Below are 21,185 nucleotides of genomic sequence, written 5' to 3'. Positions count from 1 at the left end.
GGTACGATATAAGAAGAATGCATTCCGGTTTCAATACAATCAAAATCAAATAATGATCCTCAATATATCAGATATTTTCTCAGAAAAGAGCTTTTCTTCTGATTGCCTCGTAAAAAATCATATTAAAAATGAATAAAAACATTTCGCCTCCGAGGAATAATGTTGTCGGAAGGAAAAGTCATAAAATCATTGAAATAATCCATAGCGTTTATTTTTGGAAATCGATACCTTTTAATCGAGAACGTATCTTAATAAGTAAAGTACGGGTGATACTCCCAATAATTTCTCATAATCTTTTTAAAATCAAACTCGCCCCCCAAGATTTTTCTTTTTTACAAGAACACAAATGTTCGTTAATTTTCATAACTTAAAGAACTCCAATTAAAACCTGCATTAAAATGGGATCTATTTTAAGACAGTCCTGACAGATTTGAAAAGTGCTCAGAATAATTTAATTCTTTTGATGATATTTCAAAAAAAAATTTTTATAAAAAATTGTGCACACTATGTCAATTCCAATGCAATTTCTCCAGAAGCTTAGCACTGGCAATTCTATGAAGATGGGTTCGGAATTTTAATGAATTATTACAAGAGGCTCAAAGAGCTGCAAATGAGCCTGAAACGCTCCCCTGGGGTTGCAACAAAAATTGCATACTGAGAAATCTGTCAAACTTGATTAAAGACTAATGAAATTGGTGGCCAGATTTTTGACTAGGGAAAACCTTATATCCTGTCAAGATAAAGACACTGCAATGTCAATACTGATAATCCCATTGTTCTCTTTTATTATATTAAACCTATTCCCCCTTCAAATTAGTGTAATGAACATGTCCACTTTTATATTGGAACAGTCCATTCTTAATTCAAGGGTGTTCAAGGTTCAGCACTCGGCAGTTATGAATTAAAATCCCCTATAATAAAAACAATATAACTACTTTAAATTTAAACTCACAACACTCTTGTAAGTTATATTTTCAAAATGGTAAGGGAATAAAACATTTAGATATATAAAGAATCTTCAATGATAGAAAGCAAAATGCTAAGTAGAAAATGCATGCTGTTCAACACCCACATCAACTTTACCTAACACAATTCTTTTATTTGGTTTCCAGAAATGATGTACTGTAAATTGTTAACCAGTCAAGATAACAGTGTTCCAATGTAAAAATATCTAGAAATCTTAACAACTTTACCATTGTTTACTTTCAACCGGATTCTTAGAATAAGTTAAAAGAATGAACCAAACCAATTAAAAAGAATAACATTTCTATGATTTGACACTCCCTTGTTTTTTAGGATGGGTAATAAAATTCAGACAAAGTAACCAGAAGTTTCTGTTCAATGGTGCTTTACATTTATATATAAAGCCTTTGTTTACCAATATTAATATTACCAAAATTCATCTGACAGTTTGATGAAAAACACTAAATTATTACTATACGGTACCCTCATGTAAATAAAAATTCAAAAAACAAAAACATAATTTTTCTGCACTTTCTCATTCTCCATCCAACCTCACTAAAAGGGCATATAAAATGATTTTTGGGGTATTTTTTTCCCATCACTTCCCTATAGAACATACAACATCTAATGAGAAAATACCAGCAAAAAATATGCCAACAATAAAAAGCATGTACAGTATTTAAAACATAATTAATTCATTGTGTATGTTATGATATTGGACTTGACAGGTAACTATGTATCTGTATGATAATACAACAGCCATATTGTTGTATTCATATCATTATTTTGACATGTTATCGAAAGCATTTACAAAATCTGTGTAAAAATATATATACAAAAAAATCAACTCCGAGATAATTCCGAACATGCTAAAACATTCCATGTGTATACCAGATTGTTACTGCATCTAATGCATAAATAACCCTCCGATACTGTAATATGACAAACACTGCACATTCCCCGAATCTGACAATGGCAAATGAAAATGACAAGGTTGCGAACAGTTATTTTTCTTGATATTGCGAATGCCTCGTTCAGTTACATTTATCAATGCATCAACATAAGTAAGTAACGTTGTCTTAATTTAAACGTCAATGTAAATGTCGTGTAATCTTTGGCTAATCTTGCATCAAATAGCATGACAGCCATTTTTTGTGTACGATGTATAAAAAAACCGTTGCATTCCATACAATAAGTATGCTTTTTTAAGTGCTTTTACGTTGTTTGTATAATTGTTAAAACGGGGGAACGTGGGTAATCGACAGATCTAGTTATGCAGGTACCTCATCTTCTATCGCGTAAATTGTTTACTGGATAACATCCAAATACTTCTCTACGAATATTTTTTGATGTTTTGTGTAACTTTCAAGTGTAATGCAATAGAAAGGATCTGATTTGTGACATTAATTTTTCACTGCTTGGCCACATTCTGAATCTGTCAACAAAATGTTTCCAAACACTTGCTGAATGCTGAATACTACATCTCCGCTACACAGAAAAAGAAACGTTGGAATGCATTTTCATAAGTACAGGACTATTATGACATGACCTCTTAAAATAAAACAATTTATCATTGAAAAGTACATTATATGTTATTTTGGTTTTGGAGTGATATATGTGGATATATTACCTGTTAAGATTTTATATCACCCGAGCCGTTAGGCGAGGGTGATATTTTATCTTGACAGGTAATATATCCACATATATCACTCCAAAACCAAAATAATAATTTTATTACCCTTCCCCTGCCGAGTTTAGACGATTTTTAAAAAAATCATTGGTGTTTCAAATGAAACGTCAAAATAAGATTCCCTTTAGGATACCTCTTCGTCACAACATGACGTCACATAAATACATGACGTATTTTTCCCGTACCTTACGAAAGTAAATAATAGAAAAGGAGTAGTCTGTTGAACGCGCTTTTTTGTAATTAATATCAAGCTTTCACAAGGTCATATTTGTTTTCGATACTGATGGTTATATGTATCATTACTCAACTTTGGTAAATATTTATCATTTGACAGTTAAAAAGTGCTTTTAAATCGGAATTTACACCGCGTAAAATCGAACCGTACGCGCATCACCTCAGCGCATATTGTTTACAACGTTGGGTACCAAACGGGGAAATTTAGTGTGTATATTACCCGTCTGGCTCGGTTATATCAATTTCTTTCGGGTGATCAATATCCAATCAAAAAGGCGGAAAATTTCTGGAAGGGTAATAAACTCTACTAGTACTTTTATTCCCATGGTTATTTATAGCATGTCTCAGCTGTGAATTTCAATTGTTTGCAAATAGAATTACATGTAATGGGAAATTGAATAAAAACTTAATAAATATAAGGCATTTATATACCAAGACAATTTTAAGGGGAGAATAAATTGATAAAACATGCATTTATAACGAGCAGGAAGTACAGTGATTATTTCACAAACTTCAATAATTTATTAAGAAAGATATCAATAGTGAAGAAAGCTTGCAACTTATTTGGAGTACACTACAAGAACCTACTATATCTGTACTAATGTCATTATATGAAGAATTATGGGCATGACCCCAGACAGTGGCATCTAAATCCACCAAGTCCTTGGATTAGGGGCTGTGTTACCATGACAACACCTTCCCTAGAACTAGAAGTATAGGCATGTCCCAGACATCAAAGACTCCTGGGATAAGAGGCCACGTTAGCTTAACCACACATCCCCTTGAAAATATTCAATTTAACAAGATTTTTAGTTTCAACTTACCAAGCATGATCGGATTTATCTCCCCTTTCCCCCACTGTATCATTCCGACCCTGTTTGTTACGGCACATTTCAAAACCGCTGTTTGACCTTTTACAACGCTGAGATCTTGAGGTCGTTCTATAAACTCCTGAAGCCCACTTGCTGGAAAACAACAATAACAACAAATTATAAATAAATAAATCAAACATGAAGATTACATTTTTACATGGATTAGTTAAAGAGTTTGCTGCAAAATTTGTATACTCAAAGAGTTTAAACATGTACAAAAATATTATGGTCATGATGAAGATCATTGTTATGATTGAAACTAGTTGACTTTAATAAATAGTCTTAACCTATTAGGCTGTGAAGTACGGTTTCTCTTAGTCCTTTCCTGCCCTCAGTTTAAAATATCCTAAATGGCATATTGAATTAAATCTTTCGAAAAAAAATTTTAAGCCAGATGGTTTGTTTTTATATGACTCTACATTCGTTAAATATCTATAATAATTAATTTGGGGGCATCGTAAACCTTAAACCTTTTCATCATTATAACTATCATAGCTGAATTTGATTGTTGTCTCGATTTTTTTTTCCCGTTATTTGACCTGCAATCAGAAGACATTTTATACTTTCCAGAAATAAATGACGCGGAGACAAGTAATAGACAGGTCGTCTGTGCTGCCCACAATACAAACGAGAAAATTTGCCATACGCTATAATTATGTAATAGGCATCTTCCAAAAAAAAGACATATAACTTGGTAACTTAACAAACAATTCATAACTTCGGCGTTTTACCAACTTTTTCCCCATCTAGCTCTATATTTATCTAACCCTACGTAAAAATGCTGAAAAGGCAAGATTTTTCAAGAGACAATAGAAAATAGGTCACAGTGCATTGTACCATAAGTTTTCAACTTTTTAAACTTTTATATAAAATTCAAAGCTTCTTTTAAGAAAATCAAATTGTTGATTCTACCCTCCTGAATTTTCTCAATATTTACCCATTTTTGTAGTGAATTTTTTATGCAGTTTTGTAATCGAAGATTTTTTGTGGAAATATTTTTGGAATTGGATGCTAAAAAATATGTTAAAGCAGATAAAAGGAAGTCTCGTTAAAAAATTTTTTTGGGTTGATAATTTAAATTCATAATGACTGAAGATTATTGTCTTTATAAAGCCTTTAATAGATTTGAAAATTAGCAACATATTTTAGAAGCTACATGTCCTGAAAATTGAAATTTTTATTTAAAACGGGTCAAAAAACTATGCTTTGTTCAAATCGTTCTTAAAGCACTTCACAGTTGGAATGCTCTATAACTAATGTAGGACACATTTAGCATTACATTGCCAGTCATTAAAGTGCTAATATAAAAAGTTGACTATGACAAAATCTAATATAACAGACGGTACAAACATTTTGCGATTATATTCGGACAATCGTTTTTTTATTTGGACAATCGTTTTTTCCTCATCATAACCTGCTGTGTCACAGTATGATTTATAAGGTAGTAATAACGGTCTATTACATCTCAAAAGTCTCCGTTAGTGATGGATGGATGATGCCCCCCTCCCCTTTTGTCTCAAATTAATCCAATAAAATCAGCATGGCTCATTATTGAAATTAAATTAACCGCTAATACCGCTCAGTCATGATTTTGTTATTTGCCTTTAAATCTCATTTAAACAGTCAAAATAGGCTTTTAGCAATGTCAACTCATCCATTACATTAAAAGATTTATTAAAATAGAGTAGTTGGGAGCTTCGACCAGACACGATACTGATACCATACAGTCAAACCCCTGTTTTAAGACCATTTTGTACAAAGGGTTAATACATTAGCGCTTTAGGGCACAGTAAATACAACCCTTTTGCAGGTTGTCAGGCATGCCTTTAAAGAATAATTTAGAAGTTGTGGGAATTAATTCACCAATATTGTATAATAATGCTAAAAATGTTATTTCCAAATATTTTAAAATTTTATAAACTTTAAGAAGCCACTTCACACAAAATGTATGTAGTGTATTTAGATGTATAACAAAAGAGATCAGATGCCATCTTTGGAGAATGTTTTTCCTTCTTTTTCCTAATTTCTGAATTTAGATCCAGACTTGTTCCAAAGAGTGCAAAGAAAAATACCAATACAAACAAATTTTTTTAATGACTTCTTATATTACTAAACAGTAAACACCAGTATGACCAGATTCTATCATCTTGGCTGCTTACTTCTGATTTTGAATTCAAATCAATGAATAATTTAACCCTAACCATCCTCAATATCTTAAATGGACTTGTCCATCTTCCAATCTGGACAAAACCATTCATCTTTTCTAGTGAAAATTCAAAAGGAAGTATAAACTAAATAGCCAACAGTGCAGATTATGACCACATGGTACAGATGTTCAGCTGATCTTAGTCTGCACTGGTGGCATGGAGTATATTCACTTCTCACCAGCAGGTTAAGTTTAAGCCCTAATCACAGCTTCAACTGGCTGAACATTACAAAAACAAAACCAAATGATAAATTCATGCTGGCCTTTATTCAAAACAGCCCTGCTATCTTTAACAGGCAGGGAAGCCTCATGAAGAAATGTGGAGTCTGAATTTCATTAATTTGGAATCAAAATTCATGGGTTTGCATTACAGTGCCCAATTTCACTTGACTTTTATTAGGAGGGGAAATAAAACATGAAGCGATTTAATAGAAAATTGTTGTAAATTATACTCCCACCCTTGTGTTTTTGTCATTAGCAGTTACCACTTCATCTTCACAATTTTATTATTCCATTTTGTTCTCAATTGCAATAGTGCAATTTACGCTTTAGAATTAATGCTTGGAATTTTTTGGTGCAATGATTTTAAAATGTTGGTGAATAATAACATAACATTATGACAAAGCTTTCCAGCTAATTTGCTGTAGGTCAGTGGGTACTACAAATTGTCTTTAGGAAACACAAATTTATTCAGTCAGTTTGTCCAGGTAAGACCTACCGTCACCTACAAGCTCAGCAGTTTCAAGTGTCTGCTCATGCATCACAACAAGGGTACAGATGGAAGGCAGCCCCAGAGTAATGCTGGGAAGTTGCCAAACTGACCATTATAGTATCAGCGTGATTTCAAAGTGAATTGATCTACAATTAAAACATTTTTCAGAAGTATTTCAAATATTGATAAAAACTATAGAAATGTATCATTAATTTTGGACATTCTTATAAAATACTGCTTGGAAAAAAAATGTTGATAAATTTCTAAATGATTTCATATTCAGTGTCATTTATCTGATGAATAATATTATGTAGTTATAGAACACTTTATTATCTGCTATACAAATATAATTAATATGTAATATTGGATCATATATCTCAAACTAGCCAACAACATCGGGCCATTTATAATTCTTTCTTGGTTTGTTGTTATGTCTGAAACTAAACACTATCAATGTAATTGGCTTCTTGTCAAGGAAAAGACTTAACCCTGACCATCACAATTATTACATTTGAGACCATTTCACTTAATTGAGCGACCAATTTTTTTTCAAATGATAAAAATGTATAAAAGAACATTACACACAACTCCAAAACCACTATAACACAATTACCTCAATTTCCGAGGGAAAAAAAAAAAGAGGGGGGAAAAAATCCAGACAATCTACAGGCCCGATTTTTTAAATTTCTCGGAGAATTAGCAGGATCTTCTGAGATAACTGATATACAAATATCTACTTTTCTAAAATGCACTTGTTTAATTTATTTAATCATCTGTCTGTATAAGATAAACACTACACCCCTTGTTTTAAATTCCAGACTTTCTTACATAAAAAAAATCTGTTGGCAGTCCTAACGGTGTTTTATGGGTCATAGGTGAATATTATAAATTATAAAGCAAGAACAATTGAACTTTTGAATTTTAATACAAAATATGTCTAATGTTGAGTTTTTAGTTAATCATGGACTCTGAAGGCCATAATTATGGAGAAAGACCTCAGGAATTCATCTTCTCTGTAACAGTGGACACTGGTGTAGAACCACTGCAGGCTGTCTGTGAGCCAACTATGATTAAGACTTGATTTACATGAAAAAATCCAGTCCCTGATGAGATTTGAACCTTTGTGAAAAAGAGGGCCATTAGGTTTGAAATCGGCAATTTAACCACTTGACCATGAAGACCCATCAGATTAATTATTATTAATTCAGATTAATTAAATCAAAGTAATTGGAATTTTTTCTCCAAATGATTTTATACTATTAATTACAGAAGACAGGAATTTTCCTTGAAAAAAATCAAGCTCTTCAACCAAATAGAAACACTAGACAATCATATTCCTATTCACCATATGTATTCAAAAGGGTGATAATTTAAGCAGAAAAATACCTTTAATTAATTATATTAATGGTAATTATCACTTTTATAAAAGGGAGATAATCAAAATACAAAAATCTTTTTAAATTTTAAAAAATGAGAGACATTTACATTATAATTATAATCATACATCTTAATTGAACTTATTCCAATTAAAGAATATCATCTTAACATAAACTAAAGCATAAACTGAGGATTTTGACTTTAATCTCAAAGTTATTCTAAAATGCATCAATTGTATATACAATATAAGTAGAAACATAGGATAGGGAAGTGTGCTCATAGAACCAATTAGTATTATCTGACTGGACAGACTGGACAGGGACAGCTGCAGCAATGCCACTGATTAACATCTCCCACATTAACTCATTATCTCCACTTCAATAGATGGCATCATTATCATAAACACCCTAGATCGGAATCCTATACCCTGATAATTACCATGCCTCATTGACTCCATTATCACACATCATTACAAACCCGTCCTCCACTTCCTTACTTTCTAATAGACTATTAATGGCTAGACATAAAAGACCATAAGGCAGATTTTTTCTTCTTATTTTCCATTATCAGTTATCAGTTCCTCTGATTGATCTGACTGCATGAAACTTCCAGGTCACTGGGCATGGTTATGTAACTGGGTACAATGTGCTTTTACTTAATTAATGTTTAAATCTAAACAATATAATGTGGTCTGTCACACAAAAAAATAACCATTTTGTTTGTCTGCAGCTCTGACGATCAGATCTTGGCTGATAGTTTCAGTTTTGTAAAAGTTTTTTCAAAGGTAAGTAGAGAAAAAAACTTTCAGATACTAAGGCTTGAAGCACGATTTTGGTGCAAAAGAAATGGCCAAAAACACATAGCTTCATTGAAATACTATGCCATAGACATGTGGCGGTGATGTTGGTAAGTTTCACTCTGGATCAAAGCAGTAACCCACACTGAAGTTACCAGAGCTCTGTTTAGCCACTGCATCGATCCTGAGAAGGCTGTCAAGCAATTTATCTGTACTAGCTGTATCTGTACTAAATTTGGATCTGAAACTTCTGTATATGCCAGAGCAGAGGTACAGTGGGAATGAACATAGAAAAGATTTTCATTATCAATAACAACAAAAGTGACCTGCACTGTCAAGAAATTGAGCCTGAATGGCCAGATTCATAGTCTAACGCGTTACTTATTGAGCTAACCGGGTTGCTTCACTGAAATACTATGCCAAAGACACAACCTTGCTAGTCAAGTTAAAGTGATAACTTGTCAACCAGTCTTAAAATCATAACCTTCTATCAAGCACATAGTCATCAAGTCTGAAGAACACATACAACTAGGACACAACATTAACAAGATTTCTATTCAATCTATAGACCCTCCATCTATAGACCCTTACCTTTAGGCTACTCTCGCATAATATTGGCAATAAAACAAATTTCACTAAGGCTATTAGCTTAAACAGTTCATATGATGTAAACATTTAGCAAACATGAAATGGGTGCTTTTATTGCATATTTTCTGTTAGTGGGAAATGACTTTTTATTGCATATTTCCTGTTTTTACTTTGGAAAGAAAAAATGTTATCTGCATCTCTCCTCATTACAAAATTACATCTTTTGATTTAAACCAGATCTGACATAACTCATTAATTAACTTAGAAATGAAAATGAAATATCAGCTTGGCTCTTTAGGTGTTGATGATAAAAGCCTAATTTTTACCTAGTTTCCAACCATTTGTGACCCTAATCTGGTTGGTTTTATCCCCCATCAATTTAATGATCACATCTTACATGTCATCAATTACCTTGAACATGAATGATCACTTTTTCTTTAATTACTACCCACACTTATTTATTTTAATAGGAATTCAACAAAGTTTCATGTTTCAGCCATTTCAAAGACCCAGATCTGGTTGTCGTTTTTTCCCCTAACTCAATTAATGGTGTGTTTTCATCTTACTTAATTAATGGTTAGGAGTCAGGCAATGATAATGTAATGTTAACAAGATCATCAATGTCAGTACACAAATACAGTATGTGCTACAACAGCTAAAGAACTGATTAATATATCATGACAAAAATAAAGGAGTTGTTGCAGGCCAAGCAGGTCATGCCGAGATGGTACATCTGATAAAATCCGTTCTGTTCTGATAGCCACAATGTGTAAAATCCCAAAATGAATCAAATCTGACAATGTTTGACTTTCAAACTTAAACCTATAGCCTGCTGGCAGCAAAAACTACAACCCACAAGCCCAGCAAAGTTCAAGAACAGGCGGCATTACCTGTGCCGGCAACTTATGATCTGCATTGTGGGGCTTTTCAATCAGAACTTATTCTACACAGCCAGTATTTACTTTGAAATTTTCTTTCAAAATGATGAATGGTTTTGTCTTGATTGAAAAATGGACAAGTGCAATTAAGATACTAAGAGTTTTATGGGTAATTAAGTTGTGCATATGCAAATTTGTACCTGAATAGTCTTGCAGCTTGTTACAGCCTCCACGCAGGAAATAATTCAAAGTCCTTATCGTCACCAATAAAAAATCTCTTGGAACATTTTATGAAATTATCAGGCATTATAAAATGTGCATTGTTAATTTATAATGTTTCAATCATTCATCTTCAAGCATAATCTTTTCAATCATGGATACCCTGATATTTATTTTGTACATATTTCAAATTGTTTATCTTACAAAGAAGTTTTATGACAAGGTATTAAACATGCAACATGCCACACTGAGATTGATCAACCAGTTGAAACTTATAAATATTGAGACTAAATTCTTGAGAAGTCTTCAAAATTTCTTACATTTTTTTCTTTTTTTTGAATTTCAAGAAAGACTTTACCTTTTTATTTCATAAAAAAAACGTTGATCTACTTAGAAAAAACTATTTCTTTTCTTTTTTTTTCTTTTCTTACTGGAATAAATGCCAAATAATTCACTTGTATCACAAATGTGGGGAAACTAAGGGTTGAATATGAAAATAACAAAAGAAAGCTTCAAAACTTGATGAATTTAGCAATTTTGGTCAAATTAGAAACAGGGGGACATAATGAGTTACATACAAAATGTCGAAAATGACTTGATGTTTTATATTATTTATTGTTGTTGCTGTAACATTGTTTTTGTTTTTTTTAATGAAAATTTTACGTAACTATAACAGTTTACAATAGTGATAACAATTTTAATGTTCAATATCAGCTTCAAATATAATAAAGATTTTTTCTAATAATGAAAATTCAAAGTGTTACTGAAAAATTCAGTATTTCATAATTTTAAATTTATATCACAGTGTATCTGTAGAGTTGAGTAGTTATTAATCATTGTTCAACATCACATTTCATAAAGTATGTGCAATTTTTTTATCAATTATTAATATTTTTTTTGACAATTCACCGAATTCCAAACCTTCAATGTAGTCTGCAGACATCACTTTTCTATAAATACACACAATCTGTTTCACATAGGTGTATTGCATAATAAAGTGTATGTATTGCTTTATAATATACTACAGTTCAAGTTATTTGGTACATCTGCAGAAATATTTCTAAGCATTTTTTAAGAGTAAAATGAAGAAAAAAACAAAAAAAGAAATGGAAGAGTAGCTATAACACTTTACTTTCATTTTCCTGTTAATGGCTAAAATCCTCATGTTCATCATAACAGATGTCTAACATCATATGGTCTAGCCACTATAAAACTAACTTGCTATTTATTGATACAAAACTAATAATTTTTGCACCAGAATGGGTTTGAACCAACATGTTTATCCCATCATTTCAATTTGACATATAACATTATATTCGGTCCTTTCTAATACTGATCAGTCAGGTAAAGAATTAATCAAGCATGTGTTCGGTTTAATAGTATATATGAAAGGCGAAATAGCTGGCAAATCTTCGATTTTTTAGGGGAAAGAGGTTTGAAGTCGAAGTGTACATGGACTCACAGGAAAGGCTTAGTATTGTGATTGAACACAACTAATAATCAGATGACCCAAAAAGACACATTTTTGACCTAAGTTGTGGAACTATCCCATGACTGTAAGGCAACAAGAAATTTCAAAATGGTCACTTTTGGTATGACTAATTTTAAACTGGTCATTTTTGTTATCAGGTTTGGCTATCCTGCATTATAAAAATTTACATTTTGAATACATTTAATACCATTGTTATAATGAAAAATCTGAAGATTTAGATCCAAGAACGTTACTGGCAATATTTAAATGACTGATAATCTATTTGCAAACAGGCGTGACCAGCCTGCAATTTCATGACAAGTTACAAATTTTGATTCTATAAAATCTTTGAAAACTACAGAAAGTTAAAAACTCAAAGCAAAACTTATTCATTACATAAATTCAGAAAGGCATAAAGGTTAAATTTAGATTCCACCTATTTGAACTACCATCATCCATTTATCATCATTAATATACAATAATGTTTCAGAGCTTCATGCCAAGGTCACTTTAAACAGAACTAAAGTATTTGATTTCCCACTTCCTAGATATAATTAACACTAATGAAGAAAATGATATGTTAACACCTTCTTTCCTTTTGCATTGTAACTAAAGGTATGTTGATTAATTGAGAGGCTGTGGGGAGAATATGGCTTACAAACAATTAAATCTAAAAGCTAAGTAACAACTGTCAGAGGTAATGTAATAAAACGTTACAGTCCCTGGGGTCACTCAACCCTTTGATGATGATTAAAGCGTCCAGAACTATCAATCCAGATCAGTTATCAGAGCATCAACCAACCATAACGGACAAATTAATAAAAGTTAATTTCTTAAGATAGCTTTTGAGTTCAAAAGATAATTTACAGGTAAAAACATTCATGCATTTACACAAAGAAAACCTCTGTGGTAGGAATTCGTAACATATGTTTTTTGAGCTCTGATCAAGTTTTGATTAAATTAAAACTTAGAAATGTTTATTAATCATTAAAATCTTGTGCATAGATTTAGTTACCTGAATTTTCAAAAGAGATCATTGCTTGAAACATGAATCGAGTTAGTCTTTCAGAAAACGTTTTATATTTTAAGATCTAATAGTCATACTTAAATCTCATTCAACAAAGAAGGAACTAAAGTGAAATAGGTATTTTTAACATATCTTCTAATAGAACAAAAAATTATAAAGAGATCTTCATTAAAAATATATTGTAAGCCCAGCATTAAAGTAGTTAAGCTATTATAAACCCTTAAACAAACTTTAAAAAATTTTTTTACAAAGATCTTTAAATAAGAAACCTAAAAAGATTCAAGATTCAGAAAAAAGCTATAACAAAAATTTATCAGCTTAATCTGAAGATAAAAGTGGTTTTATTTCTTGTTCAACACACTGTTATTGATAGTAATGTTATTTTGCCTTTCGTTATTGTGAAAGACCTCTCAAGGGAGTTTGACTGAAAAAACTATTTACCATGCCAGTTAGACCGCCCTCCCCCTGGAGTTTATAGTTTTAATGATAGCTGTGAAAGTACACTAATATACTTACCCCTGAGTATAAATATGATACCGAAGACAAGTAGCCGTCCAATTATCTCCCCTCTTAACTCCATAGTCCTCCTTGCTATATCACAGTGTAACAAAATTACATATCCAAGAAATCACATCAAATCCTAAAATTGAATTGTCCACATGGTTCTTTTCCTTGCTTAAAATCCTAACACATGTGCACAGATCGGTTTCTCCTCTTTTTTATATGTAAAAAAAAATCAAAAACAAAAAAAAACACCAGGGAAAATCCTAAGAAAGTTCTGTCCGCATGGTTTTTCCTTGTTCTGAATATTTCTACGTTAACACTGACACTCGCACTATAGTCACTTTTATAAGCTAAACACTATGCCTAATACTATAACTCGTAATATAACTCGGTTATTTTTTTATCCGCATCTGCTGTGATGTATATATCCAACAACATTGTTCTGCACATCTGCATTGTCTGTATTCAAAACATACCTTCCCTGAAATGACAGAATGTAAAAACATTTTTGAGATAAAAGTCGTACACTGTACATCTTTGTTTTTGCTAACTATAATTTATTAGCACAGTACATGCAATACGATAAAGAGCATGTTCAAAGAATGTCTGTTATACATAGGTAACCCAGTTAAATAACATTTTCCTACTGTTTTAATATAATCAAAATTATCATAAAATATATTTTGAGCAATTTTTCTTGATTTTTTTTTCCTTTCGTCTGAATACGTTTCACTGTTCAAATTACAAACCAAACCAGTTACGCACTAAAATAACCGAGCACCAATGCACTTACATACAAAAAACTCCTGAGGTTTTATTGTCGAAATGATTCAAAAATATTTTTACCAATCATCATTAAAGCACAGTGCATCTTCTCCAATGATACAAAAATATTTTTCAAGGAATGTTTCTAATCACTATTTTCAATTATACTAATCAACAAGAGTTTCTGTTTCTCAAAATAAAAGGAAAAAAAAACAGAAAAAAAATCCACATGTTGTCAAATACAAAAAAAAAATGTTTTTCATCCAAGTATATAATTTTGTTATGTGACATTTTCATTTGTTTTCCCCAAGTCATTCCGACAGTCTACCTCATTCTATAAGGGGAAACCAACAACCTTAAACAGACACTAAATCCTCTTTTATTATGATTTCAAAGTCATCTAAAGAATCTTAATGACCAGACATAAGATATATCCCCAATGGTCTACAGTCTCATTCACCAATAAGATCGATGCATCATCCATATAACCAGTAATGAAAAAAATGAAATTCGTCTCCAATGCCTTAATCCTCACAAAAGGCACAAAATTCAGACAAAAAAGCTAAGAATTCGGTTACTTTCAATATTCACAAATAAAAACACTCTAAATTTTTTGTTGCTGGAAAAAAAGACAATAATCATCTTATAAATGAAACAAAATCTTTATCTGTTGCTATGAAAGCAAAAATAAGTAAAGAAAGACCTAGGGTATTCCTATCAACCAACAAAATGTTACATAGAATATTAACACATCCGACACACTATTTTCCACAGAAAAAGATAAAACTTTGGCACAAAGCACAATAAATCCTGTAATAAAAGTCTTAATTGTCCATCTAAGCAAAAAAGATAGTAAACAATATGAGCCTACGCTCAAATTGTTACTGTGTTGCAGCACAGAATAGCAAAAAAAAAATCTTAGAAATCAATTAAAGCCCACTGTTCTAATTTAACAAGTATGAAAACGTGTAACGCTGCCCGTAAACCAGCGTAATTACACTGTTGCCGGTATCTTTTCCAAGATAACATATAATCTATGTAATTAAGGGGAAAAGTCGAGCCAATTAAAGCTTCACCATCAGGGTCACACTTTTACATTGTTGGGACCTGTCACATTTTATAGTATGCTCAGGAATGAAACCCTTAAATATCTTAAAATACTGTTAAACGACTGAAGATAAGGCAAAGAATGGACATAATCAATGAGTCAGCAAAGCAATTTCTGAAGTTGATCAGTGAGTTAACATCAACAAAGTACAAAATTGCATTAAAGTGCGTAAAAATCTGCACAAATAAATATGGAAAGTAAATTTTTGCCATCGTTGAATAATTGCAAAGTCATGAACAAACAAAAATAAACAACATCCTACAAGTAGATCCATAAAAAAATAAAGAAAAACAACCTTAGGAGCAGAAAAAATAGTGTTTTTTTTTTAATTCAGTCGTTTATTACAATGCGCTTAACTTTTTGTAATCAAAGCTAGTATCCAATTCCATTATATTACTTTTTTTTGTATTAAGGTTAAAAACTACTACGCTACTTATGACAATAATATACTACTTCAAACCAAAAAGTATGCGGAAAACCTACACATATCTATCATTCAAATTAGCGTATTTTATGTCAAATTGTTAGGTAACTGAATGACAAAGGGGGGAAAAACCTGTTTGGAAGACAGTTGCCAAATGTGTATAATGATAATAAAATCTAATTGTACCACTTGATCAAATCCTTCTTGTCTTATCATATCCTATAAAAGAACCATTACAATATATATCCATGGTAACCATTTTAAATATGATTCATAGAACAAAATGTATACCTGTTTTAAGAATCACATGTGCATACACTGTACCTTGAACAGAGTTTTAGCAGAATAACCTTTTAATATGTTTTGAATTTATCGCAGTAAAATATCCACAGGGCATTTTCACCCTATCACCTCAGAGGGGCTAAAATATCTAGGCCCCATTCCAAATCTGAAATAGCCTCTTTTTCACAAAATTTCAACAACAAAATATTTCCAAACAGCAAGCCCTAAAAAATCCAACTGTTCAACTTGTGAGAAAACTTGAACTGATTTGACTGTTTCTTAAAAGGTGACAGATTATATATATGATCATACACATGATAAAAATTTTTAAAAAAAAGGGGTAAATGTTTTAAAGGGAAATTTTTTTCAACTTTTTTAAAATTTTTCTAAAATTTTTCCCAAAAAATGTCGAATAATTTTCCCCAAATTTGTTTTCCCCGGGGGGCCTTTAACCCCACAATAGCTAAAACCCCTTTTTAAAAAAAGTTCAGGGAAATCACTTTCCTAAAAGAAAGACAAAACAAAGTTCATAACAATGCATGTGCATCAGGATATATTTCATATGGTATTTCGATTATCAAAATATTAAGACGATTGTTAAATATTTCTCGTTAAGACGCTCAAGTCAAGCACCTAAACTTCTGAACTTTCTTGACACTATATGGGAAGGTCTTGAACAATTATTACCATTGACAGGTCAAAACTATTATGGTTAAACAACTTGTTAAATGATACAGACTGGTTTATCCAATCAAGCGTCACGCAAATTGGCATATTCTTGTCAATTTTCCAGCGGCTTGCGGTTCGGACAACATTATGTAGGATGTAGGAAAATTAAAAGACCACCGAGTCAACATTAATCTGCAATAGTCTGTTATACTTGTCTGTATGTCAACATCGAAGCCGATAAATGTGCAACGTCGGCATCTACGGGCCCTGGAAATTGCATAATTAAAATGTGTCTGCGACTTATTTCACCTCAAATCGTAATTGGCCGCAGCTTTTATATTTTTTTACCTAATGAATTTATTTGTCAATAAAACATTCTTCAAATTAATTTGTCTTACTTAAACATTTATCATATTCTACTTAAATCCTTAATTTAACCATTGAATAAGCATAATTTATAGACCCTTCTCTAATTTGTAACAGTCTGTTTGGACGGTTAACCCTTTACCCCATATATACGCCAAACAACGCACTTTCGACCCCACCCCCCCCCCTTTTTTTAGGCCTCAAAGAGTGAAAAAATATCCTATTTGGGCCCCAAACACATGTTTTCGTTTGAGAAATGTTGCTTAAAAAATTGAGCACTTTTTCGGCGCCGCTCCCCATCCAAAAGATACATCAGGGGGTTGCCAGAAGGGGGATGTGCCCCCTTCTGTTAGGGGGGTTTGAAGGGGGGCGGAGTCCCCCTCATCGCAAAGAAAATTTTGGACTTGTGAGAGGCTAAAAATGACCCCAGGTCGATCATAATGTAACGTGTAACCAACGCTGAAAAGCCTTTGACTCTATCTCAATCCCTTGAGAAGTTGCAGCACTTTGAAATAAATTTTGATGGAAAAAATCGAGGCAAAATAGTGATTTTGGGCAATTTTGAGATGCCCCCTCGTTGCCATGGTAACAGGAAATTTAAGACTGAGCATGTCGTTACAAAGGCAATGGTCCAGTCAACATTTGTGCCAAGTTTAATTAGTATTGAAGCATTTTTCATAGTTTCATAGCAGTTTGAACTTGTAACAGGAGGCTTTTCAGTGCATTTTCCACAATATGCTCATGGGGGAAAGGGTTAAGGGATCAAAGTACAAAAATTGAGTTACCAACAATAAGACTCAGCAGCATGGATGTGCAGGCTGGCCTGAATCTAAAGGTATCACTGGTTGGTCAGCTGCAAAGCAAAATATTTGGACATAATACCCAATATCCTTGGAAAAGAAGACAAGAAAAGCATTGATGCAAAGCATCAAAGGGCGACGCCAAAAGAATTTGATCCAGGTTTGCACCTAAATACTTAACAAAAGATGTGTACTTTATAGCAGTACCATTTCATGTGACCTGGAGGCTTGGCCCAGTTTATGTTGAAACTTAAACCAAAAAGAATAGACTCTGTCTTGCCAAGATGCAAAGACAATTTATAGTCAATAAACCAATCTTAAGATTTACTTTACCAGATACAAGGATACCTGAGTCATCATCATATAATGACAGGCACAAGACTATCACACCTGGGAAGAAAAAATATGACCAGATTAATAAAAAATCTGTGTTCATCTTAAAAGTGTCAAAAACCAAAAAAAAAAAATGTAAATAATGACCCCCTTTAAAAATATACTATTAACTTAAAGTATATTTTTAAAGGGGGTCATCATTTACATTTTTTTTGGTTTGTGACACTTTTAAGATGAACACAGGTTTTTTTATCAATCTGGTAATATTTTTTCTTCCCAGGTCTGATACTTGTGCCTGTGCATATAATAAAAGCTTATTGCTAAGGGTTGCAGACATGTCATACATAAAAGAGGACCTAAAATGAACATCAGGGGGACACCATAGGTATTCAGAGAGAAGGAGTACCAGCCACATTCACCAGCTGCTATCATAGATAAGACTTGAACCATGCAAGAATGTCATTACATATGGCAGATGCTTGAAGAGATGAAGAAGAAGAAAAAAGAACTTCTTCATGTGCAGTTTAGTGTGATCAACTGTACCAAATGCTTTTTGTAGATTTAAAAGTATCAAGCAAAACTGCCTTTGTCCATTTCAAATTAAATGCAATCTATTAAATGAATCAAACATGTGTCAGTTGAAAAACCACTTCTAAACCCTGACTGAAACTGCCTGATCATGACTCGAACCCATGACTTTCAGAAGACCAACTGAGCTATCCGGCCGGCTACACATTTTCTCTTTAATAATGAAACAGTTCTAAACCTAAACTTTTTTCCCCACTATATTGATTCATGTACTTGAATTTCTGATGTTTACAGAGCATAGTGAATTAAACTCATGGTTATTTGCAGTAACAGGATGAGAAAAACTTTCAGCTTGACCAGAACTCAAACCTGTGACCCACAGAATAATGTACCGCGGCTGTAGCGATTGAGCTATCTGGTCGCTTACACATTTTCTCCCCTAAATAGTGAACAGTTCTAAACCGTGACAGATATTTAGATTTTTAAATTAACAGATAATTAATTAATTCTTAATTAATAAATAAGAAAAAAAAACCTTACATACTCATAGTCTTAATTAAAATAACAATTTATATAATTATTATTGTATAATTATTTTTACTAAAAAGGGCTAAGACAGTTATTGGTTGTGCCATTATTTATAACAGGTCAATTTGAAAGAGAATATAACTGTGCTAATACATGTACAATATCTATGATAAGAAATTTTATGAAGGCTGATTTGTATTTTACATCAAGGGCAACGGGCAAAAACAGGAAAATGCAACAAACGAACCACTTTGTGGTAGATTGTATTTTCATGTTTTCATCTGGCGCCCGGTTACTTTTTTTACTTTGTTGGTTTTCATGTGGCACAAATCACCCACTATAAAATTTAGTGTACAAATTTATTCAAGGACAAGTATCAATCTACTCTATGAAAAGTCTGTTGTCGGGTTGACTCAGGAGACCTGGAGATTGAGACCGGTGTCCCTCCATTACAAATAGATAAGGCAGAAGCTGTCCTTTTCAAACTATGCACATGTTAGAAAAAAATTAGAATAACTATTCAGAACATGATTTTATGAGGTTTTATCAATTATATTGCTTGATCCAAGTTTCAGGACATTTTCAATCAAGACATGTATTATCATTTATAACTTTAAATGAAAGTCTCATCTCTTTAATAATAATGACATGACTGCAACTCTTTAAATTCAGAAATATTATAAGTCTCATCATACCAATATACTAAGATATAAATATATGCACATATAACATTAATAATTCCAAGTTTCTATTAAATAAATATGAAATATTGGGTATATAAAGCCAGTAAAAGTATATATATATATCAATATTCACTCATCAGGGCCTCTATGCTTTTGATGACCTTACAACTGGTAAATTTTATAAAACAAAAATTGTAATCAATACCTAAGATAGACAGAAAAGAACAAATAATTTAGTAAACATGAGTTACTTCCCCTTGAAATAAAGAAAACATGAAACCAAAAAGAACACCCTAAACATCAAAATTAATCAATGTTGCAGGCTCATTTTAATTATGCCATGCAAATTAATGGTAAAGTATTCATAAAAAAGTAGATGGCCATGTGACAGCAGTAATTGCAGAAAATCGGATAGCTGTCAACATCCGGATACTGGTACACTTTGTAAAAACAACCATTCTGTTCAACAGATAAACGTAATATGGATAAAATCTATAGGATAATCGTTTACAACAGTCTATTACCTATCCTCATACTCATTTGCAGGTGAACTTTCTTCTTGTAGGAAAGTTTTGAAAATATATAAATGAATGAGCATCAATGTAGACCACAACGATATTCGAAATCCGGGTTTTAGTATTGTCAATAAAACAAAGGGACAAGCTGTTAATCTGAGCTTGCAATTTCGTGAAAATAATATCACAATGCACATGCTTTTTATATAAAGTTATTAAATACAAATATAACAACATATTTGTTTACTTGATTTTTACGAATCAAAATAAATATAATTAACACAACATGAAATTAACTGCTAATAATAACAGCTCCTTCCATAGGCCAAAATAAAAAGTATTCCATATAAGACGACGCCGCTCACCGGCGTCGCCAATAACTGTATGGTTATCACAAGCATATCAAAATGCAATATCTATCAAGGATGAACTTTTCATACTTAATATATATGTTCTCAAATTCGTAATTCAAACATTACACTTTTTATTATACATATCTAGTTAACTATTTTTTTTCCAGCACTCAGGGACTCAGTGTGACATTAAACAATGCTATCATTTATTTTAAAATATGATAAACCCATGGTATTATCACATTTAGCAAATGGGTTACAAATAAGGAATAATGTCTTCACAGCCGAGTAGGT

At 32.1% G+C, this 21,185-nt stretch overlaps 1 protein-coding gene across 6 annotated transcripts in view; it reads right to left on the bottom strand.

The window, feature by feature from the left end:
* The window catches only part of LOC132754476 (synaptogenesis protein syg-2-like), a 146,153-nt gene that overhangs the window by 62,044 nt on the left and 62,924 nt on the right, over positions 1 to 21,185 (bottom strand). For all 6 annotated transcript variants that reach the window (XM_060745104.1, XM_060745105.1, XM_060745107.1 and 3 more), the window contains exons 4-5: positions 13,550 to 14,018; positions 3,712 to 3,852 (exon numbers count right to left, since the gene is read on the bottom strand). In XM_060745104.1, the coding sequence (XP_060601087.1) occupies positions 3,712 to 3,852; positions 13,550 to 13,613 (205 nt within the window). In that variant the 5' untranslated portion in view covers positions 13,614 to 14,018. The remainder of the gene's footprint in view (positions 1 to 3,711; positions 3,853 to 13,549; positions 14,019 to 21,185) is intronic.

The sequence above is a fragment of the Ruditapes philippinarum genome, unplaced genomic scaffold (genome assembly GCF_026571515.1).
Source record: "Ruditapes philippinarum isolate M1 unplaced genomic scaffold, ASM2657151v2 ctg956_1_1_1_1, whole genome shotgun sequence".
Classification (NCBI taxonomy): Eukaryota; Metazoa; Mollusca; class Bivalvia; order Venerida; family Veneridae; genus Ruditapes; species Ruditapes philippinarum.
Note: the sequence above shows the minus strand (reverse complement) of the source record. Positions and strands in the feature narration are given on the sequence as shown.